General features: G+C 46.7%; 1 protein-coding gene across 1 annotated transcript in view; it reads left to right on the top strand.

The window, feature by feature from the left end:
- Positions 1-1066: 1066 nt before the first annotated feature.
- The window catches only part of MAP1LC3B (microtubule-associated protein 1 light chain 3 beta), a gene marked incomplete at its 5' end in the record, with an annotated part of 7307 nt that continues 1736 nt past the window's right edge, over positions 1067-6637 (top strand). Inside the window, 3 exons of the mRNA XM_009323049.1 lie at positions 1067-1079; positions 2411-2466; positions 4950-5056. Coding sequence (XP_009321324.1) covers positions 1067-1079; positions 2411-2466; positions 4950-5056 — 176 coding nt within the window. The remainder of the gene's footprint in view (positions 1080-2410; positions 2467-4949; positions 5057-6637) is intronic.

Here is a 6637-nt window from a genome sequence, read left to right as displayed (position 1 = left end):
GGGGTGTTTTTTGGGTGCCCGGGGTGGGGTGGGGTGGGGTGAGCGAGGTGTGGGGGTGGGCGGCAGCGCTGCGCCGAGGTGAGCTCTGCACTGCGTTGGGAGAGGGGCTTGGGGTGGGGAGGTGGCCTCTCTACATCATCCGTTATCGACTGCAAAATTCCCAGGAGCCTGGAAACATCACTTTGCGTTGTGTGCCAGGAGCTGGGCCTGCCCTTCCCTCCCGACGTGTCTGCTCAGTGTCCGGCTCCGTCTGTGCTATTGACAGGAGAATTAAGCTCCACTTGCAGTTTGGTACTTGGCACGGTGCGAGGAATCCTCTACCCGGGGAGCTGCGAGTGGACTGGGATGTACGCCTCCTGTCTCCTTTTAGTTATTGAAAACGAGCAAGGCATAGAAAAGAGCTGTGTAATGATGGCTGGGGAAATGAGATTAGTCTCTTTCTAGAAGGAACAGCCTTGATAGAGCGGTGCCAACCCTTCTTTCTGTGCTTAGGATGGGACCAAAGCAATCAAAGAGCTCAGTATCTCTTCATGTGTGTCGGTGAGGTAGGCTGAAACGCTCCGAGGGTAACAAGAACTGGCAGCATAACCTATTTCTGTGTGAACTATAGAATCCTGTGTGTAAAATGGAATTGGTGGAAGTGATTGATCTAGATTTTCTTTTCCTTCTGCTTTTGGGTTAAAGTCAAGCTGCTTAAGAGAGCTTTCTGGTGTGCCCACCCTTGCCTTTGCTGTTCTGTTAAACATAAGCTGTTCTCCGCATTGAAGCGGACAGAATTTTGATCTAGCAGAGTCTGTGTTTAAGCTGCCTCTTTTCTTCGAGTCTTCCAAAACTGTTGTTGACCCCATTGCCTGTCGGCAGCCTCTGTTGCAGGTATTAAGTTCAGCTAGGATGGCAGCCAAGCAGTTGCCACTGCAACTAATGTCGTCAGAGAACAGTGTTTATCTGTGGCTGACTGAAGCCTGATTTTGAACACGCCATATACAATGATCTCAATGATTTGTCCCGTTTATGTTCCTTCTACTCCAGGGAGTTCTGCTGAATAACGCTGCCGTGAACAAACCTGTTTCAGCTGAAAAGTTAGTCAAACTTCTCTGTGCTTGCTAGGTTGACGGTTGGTCTCATTCACTCCCCGTATCTCTTGTGTTTCTGGTTAATCTTAAAAAGTATTTTAGTTAGCTAGTAATCTCTGCCCTTGAAGTGTTAATGCTGGTCTGTAAGAGCGTGGCTTGGGCTGTGGGATGTGAAGCAGGGTGGCTTTCAGGTTCTCGGTCTTGCAGTCAGGTGAAGGCTTTGCATACTCCTTGCCTTAGTTCTGCTTGATTCACCTCCAGCTGAAAACGGTGATTCACGTGAGTTGCGTTTCCTCATTGGGCTTGTAAAAAGGCGCACGGGTGTATTTCATGCACACAAACTTAATATGGACTAATGGAGAGCTGAGTGATGTTATTGCTGAGTGACGGGACAGGTAGTGTGTCCTGTGCATTAGCATACCAGCAGTGAGTTGGGCTGACGGGTGCTGAGCTGAGCTCTTCCTCTCCCATGAGCAGCACCTCTCCCTAGGTTGGTGTCTGTTAAAGCTGTGATGCAACACTGAATCTTCTCTCTCAGAGGTGTTTGGAAGATGGAAATGGCCTGGAAAGCCCTGGCCCGCTGAAAAGAACTGGAGAGGTTAAAATTGAGTTCACTGAATCTGAAAGTAGGCAGGGTATAAGCAGATGCAACTGCCTCTAAAAGAACTGCGTCTGTTTACTTTGGCTCGGACATGTACTTTAGCCTGGTTTATAATATCTGTGCTATTAATATTTATGTCTGAGGAGAGGTGAACTTTATCCTGAAAACTGGCACGGAGAGCAGTGAAATGTCTAGGTATACAAGAACCTACCAACAGCTTCTGCAACAATGGCTGCAGCATAATCAAAATAGAAAACTGTAATTCGGTCATACTAGAACGCACGGCGTAAGCCGATGCTGCCAGGCTTCAGCTAGTCTTAGGTCTCGAGTAATTGTTGACAACTTCCTCTTCTGGGATCTTGCAGAAATAGTACAGGATATTTAGTCGTTAACTTGGGTGGTGTAATTTGATGCCATAAATTTATGAGATTAAATGTCTGCTTTAGTGGGCAGAAAAATGAGCGGGGGGCGGGGGGGTCCATCTCCTTTAACACTTTCGAGGAGTCCCAGGCAGCGTGCGTGCAGTACTTGTCCCCTTGGGTTAAAGAGCAAAGTATCGTCTGTCAAAGGAGAGGTTTAACTTGTGACAGTGCTGTCCCATTTGAAAACTGCTTTGCCTGTACTTGCTTTTGTGGCTTTTACTAACATGCAGTCCCTCTCTTCAGTGGTGGAGAAATAAAGTAATAACAGCATTCAGTGTGGATGTTTGAACAGACTTTTTTTTAATCTCTTGCAGAGCAAAGAGTGGAAGATGTACGACTGATTCGAGATCAGCATCCAACTAAAATACCAGTGAGTCTGGTTCTTTTCATTTTTCACTTCAATTTCCAGTCTCATGTTCATGTTTTTAGTAGTTAGAAACCTGTAAAAGAGCTGTCCTGATGAGACCAAATTAAAATTTGGCTGTTCAGGGTTATTAAGCCTGGATTTCAGAAGCATTCTCAAACTAGTAACAGGCAGTCGGCGTGGTAGAGCAAGGTGGTAGCCGGGGACTGGCGGAAATGGGGTTTCCTGTGTACTGAAGTTGCGTGTTGTAACTTCAAAGAAAACCACACCCCAGCTGAGCTCTGAGATTCTCCTGAGTGTTCAGCTCTTCTCAGTGTTTTTCTTCTCCAAAAGAAGAGTCTGCAAAGGCTAACCAAGAAGAATACACAGTAACGTAGAGACAGATAGGGCTTTCATCACCAGTCTGTGCTGAGAAAGACACAAACGCTTGCCTTCCGGGAAACGGGCCTTTTGCCTGAGGCCTCCAGAAATGCTGCTTGGCTGACAAACCCCTCCACCTAGTGTCGGGCCACCTCAAAGAGGGGGTCAGCCCTCACCTCGTCACTCTTCTTTAGCTGGTCAGCTCCAAATGCTGCCCGAGGTTTTATTTTCTTTTATTTATGGCATCCTCAAGGTTACAAATGCAAAGCAAAGCATCCTGGGAAGCAAAAGGCATGGATCGTGATCTGTTGCTGATGAGTTCTTCACAGCTGGTGGGCTTCTGCGTGACGGCTGTCACCGCAGCAAGCAATAAATGCAACCGTCCTTATGGCCATTTGGTGGGACGGGGGGAGGTCTCAGGAGATCTTGGGGGACAGAAGAGAGAACTTAATCGGACGCCTCAGCCTTTGGTTCTCGGTGATGAGAGCTGGTGATCCCTGTGAGTGGAAGTTCTTCTGCGAACAAACTGCTTGCAAAGTGTCTGCAGTTCCAGTGCAAGTTCATTAACAGAAGCAGTCGTTGCCTCCGTGGTCAGATAGAAACCGAAAGGTTTTCAGTTTCCCTTTAGCAGCTGCTGCTGCTGTTGTGCTATGCTGTTGGGCATGGGAACAAGTAATATTTTACAGCAGAGATTTTCTGACTTTTCTGGAACGTGCGGTTTTCCCAAAAGGCTCTTTCCTAACAAATCTGTTTCCTGACAGAAGGTTGCTTTTTCACCCACCTTTCACAGATCGCTTCGCTGTAGTCCCCAAGCTCTGTGACCACAGATTGAAAGCCATCGATTTATAGCAAAGCTCTCATTTCAAGTCAGCCATGGACATATTACCAGCAAAAATGCAGATGTACCTAAGCAACTTGCTGAAGATGCAGTGATGCAAACTCACAACTATGGCAGAGGCCTGCTGGGATCCCTGGAGGCTTGCTGTGGTTGCCTGTCCATGTCCTAGCTTGAGTCACTGCCTCATTATTATCATTAGCAGTTCTGGGTGAGATAAGACGGCAATGTCACGCTAGATGGTAAATCCCTCCTGTGCTGTCAACATCCCTCATTTTGCTGTTGGAAATATTATCTATTGGTTATGGTCTACCTCTTTAAAAATAGTGTTGGTTTTTTTCCAGAATGAGCCAGCATTTATTTAAACTGGTGTAAGGAAGTCTTTCTCTGATACAATTAAATTGGCTCAATATCTCTTTACCTGTACAACTTTCGAATATCAACACAGCCAGACCCCGTGAGCATGGAAATGATCCAAGTGAATGGTGTCACGTAGCTACCGTTGATATAAAAACAACAAAACCCACACGGCCGTGGAAGCGGGAGCGCACGAATTCTGAGATCATTTCTTAAAAGCAGGAACTATATACAGTTGCTGGGCAGGGTGCTACTTAAATTGGCAAATCTGCAATTTCCTCGTGAATTAAGTAGTTACTACATAACAATCTTGACAGAATTACTGGTTCCTGAGCATGCTGTCTTGAGATTAAGGAGGAGGAAATTCTCTCCTTTGAGGCTCTATACCCTTCAAAAGTAGCTTGCTTTCATGCATCAGAGTAATCGCGGAAGGTGAATGGAATGGTGTAGTAATCTGGAGGTGTAGTTCTTAGAACGACACGGTCTGAAACTGGAGAAATTCTAGTGAAAACTGGTTCAGTTTGCAGATTGCCGTAGCAGCCCAAGCCCCTAGTCAGCCACTGTAATGTGTTAGAGGGAAATGTGCTTTATCTTTTCTTGGGTTTCCTTGTTGCTGGGTAGTTCGGTGCTAGATTAAAGGATTCCAGCAAGTGAACTGTTCTAAAACTGCACGGAAGCTGTGGATGTTTGCTGTTAAATCCCTGTTTGTTACCCCTTCGTGCAGTGACTCTTGCAAACAGAACAAGAGGGGCAGGTGAATAAATAAATATAATTGTTCCTTTCCAGTTTCGAGACAGTGCATTCACAAACGAAGGGAAATGGAGTTTAGCATAAATGCTTGTACTTTGCTGGGTGTAAAATGGAAGGGGGAGATGAGGGCGCCAGACACCGTTTCTGCCTTTCACATCTGCTCCTTTCTTTTTGTGTTTCTTTTTAGGTGATCATTGAAAGGTACAAGGGAGAGAAGCAGCTTCCAGTTTTGGATAAGACCAAGTTCCTGGTGCCAGATCATGTCAACATGAGCGAGCTAATCAAAATTATCAGGTAGTATGCTGTGATTTCGGTGTAAGCTGCATCAACCTCAGGCTATGACTCCCTGTTAATTCCCCACCTGGTGTATGCATTTGGGAGCTCTTTAAATGGAAAATTCATCTAACGAGCGCTTGGTATCATCACTAGGACAAATTCATGAGAAGGTGCTTTTCCTTTGGCTTTGATGGAAAAAAAAGACTCTGAAAAGAGCTGAGCTGTTAGTCTGCTTTCAAGAGAAATAACCGGTTCCCGGAGATGTAGGAGGGAGTCTGGGGCCGTGAATCCCCGTCTAACATGGGTGCTTCTTGCCCAGGGCCCCAGCGCTTCCTGCGTGGCTATTTTAGGATGCCTTCTTGGTGTTCTGCCTGGGAGTCCCTCTCCGGAGTGCCTGCCTCTTCTTACCCACCGAAGGGGGAGTTTGGGCTCATAGCCAGAGCTCTGAGCTGTTGCTTAGGGTTGATGTTGGCATCCTTTGATCGTGAAAGGAGGTTTCCCTCAATGACAGTGTTGAGGCCTGAAAAACACACGTTCAGACCAGTGTCGTCTTGTCCCAGCTGTTTGCACAGACTGTGGCTTGAGTACTGCTCCGCTCTGGTGCTGGAGCTTTGCTTACAAGAAAAGGCAAAGGGGAAGTAGCTGTGGAGTGGAAGTTGTGTGGTCTGAAATTGTGGTCAGAAATTCTGCTAGAAGTGCGTTTCTCCTGGCTTCATGTCAAGAAGGAATATTTGATGAGTAAGAGTTCCCAAGCGGTAAACTTGGAAGTTAGCAGCAAACCAGAGTTTGCTTTTTGTTGGTCACGGTGTAGCAGGGAGCTGGTTCTTGGAGGCCACAAGCTGTAAAAACTTGAGAGCTTGTCCCACGTGTCCAAACAATTCCCTGCCTTGGAGGCTTGTACAAAAACTGTCTGTCGCAAGCAAATCCCAGCTCTTACATGAGTAAGAAAGTGAGATAGGGTTTTTGGAAGCAGGAACCAGATTGCTCAAGTCTTCCAGAATTTCTCATGAACATTAAAGAACCTGGGCAAAAAAGTTAACAGCAAGCTGAAGGATTTTCCCCACCTTTTTTCTTTGGCTTCATTGTTAGTAGGTGACTTGGTACCAGCTGGACTTGGTCCTCAGCCAGCTCCTCTTGGGCATAGCAAAGCCTGTCCTTCCCAACCCTCAGATAGCTGCTGCCTTCTCTCAGCCTGCTGTCTCTGGAGTGATTAGAGCTTGGGTTTGGAAGGGTTCCTTTCCAGGGCTGTGGCTGGGAGGCTAAATAAATCCTTGTTCCCAGCTGCTGCTGCCCCTCAGCAGCGTGCGGAAGCGGCAGGAAGCTCTTCTCATCTGTTGTTCTTTCCTTCTTTCTTTGGTTGCACCTCCACACAGCCGAGTTCCTCTTGCTTACTTGGCTTAGAATCATAGAACCATTAAGGTTGGAAGAGACCTCTAAGATCATGGAGTCCAACCGTTGACCCAACACCCCCATGCCCACTAAACCATGTCCCTCAGCACCTCACCTACATGTCTTTTAAATACCTCCAGGGATGGTGACTCAACCACTTCCCTGGGCAGCCTCTTCCAATGTTTAACTACTCTTTCAGTAAAGAAATTT

The sequence above is a fragment of the Pygoscelis adeliae genome, unplaced genomic scaffold (genome assembly GCF_000699105.1).
Source record: "Pygoscelis adeliae isolate BGI_AS28 unplaced genomic scaffold, ASM69910v1 Scaffold414, whole genome shotgun sequence".
NCBI classification, from domain to species: domain Eukaryota; kingdom Metazoa; phylum Chordata; class Aves; order Sphenisciformes; family Spheniscidae; genus Pygoscelis; species Pygoscelis adeliae.
Note: the sequence above shows the minus strand (reverse complement) of the source record. Positions and strands in the feature narration are given on the sequence as shown.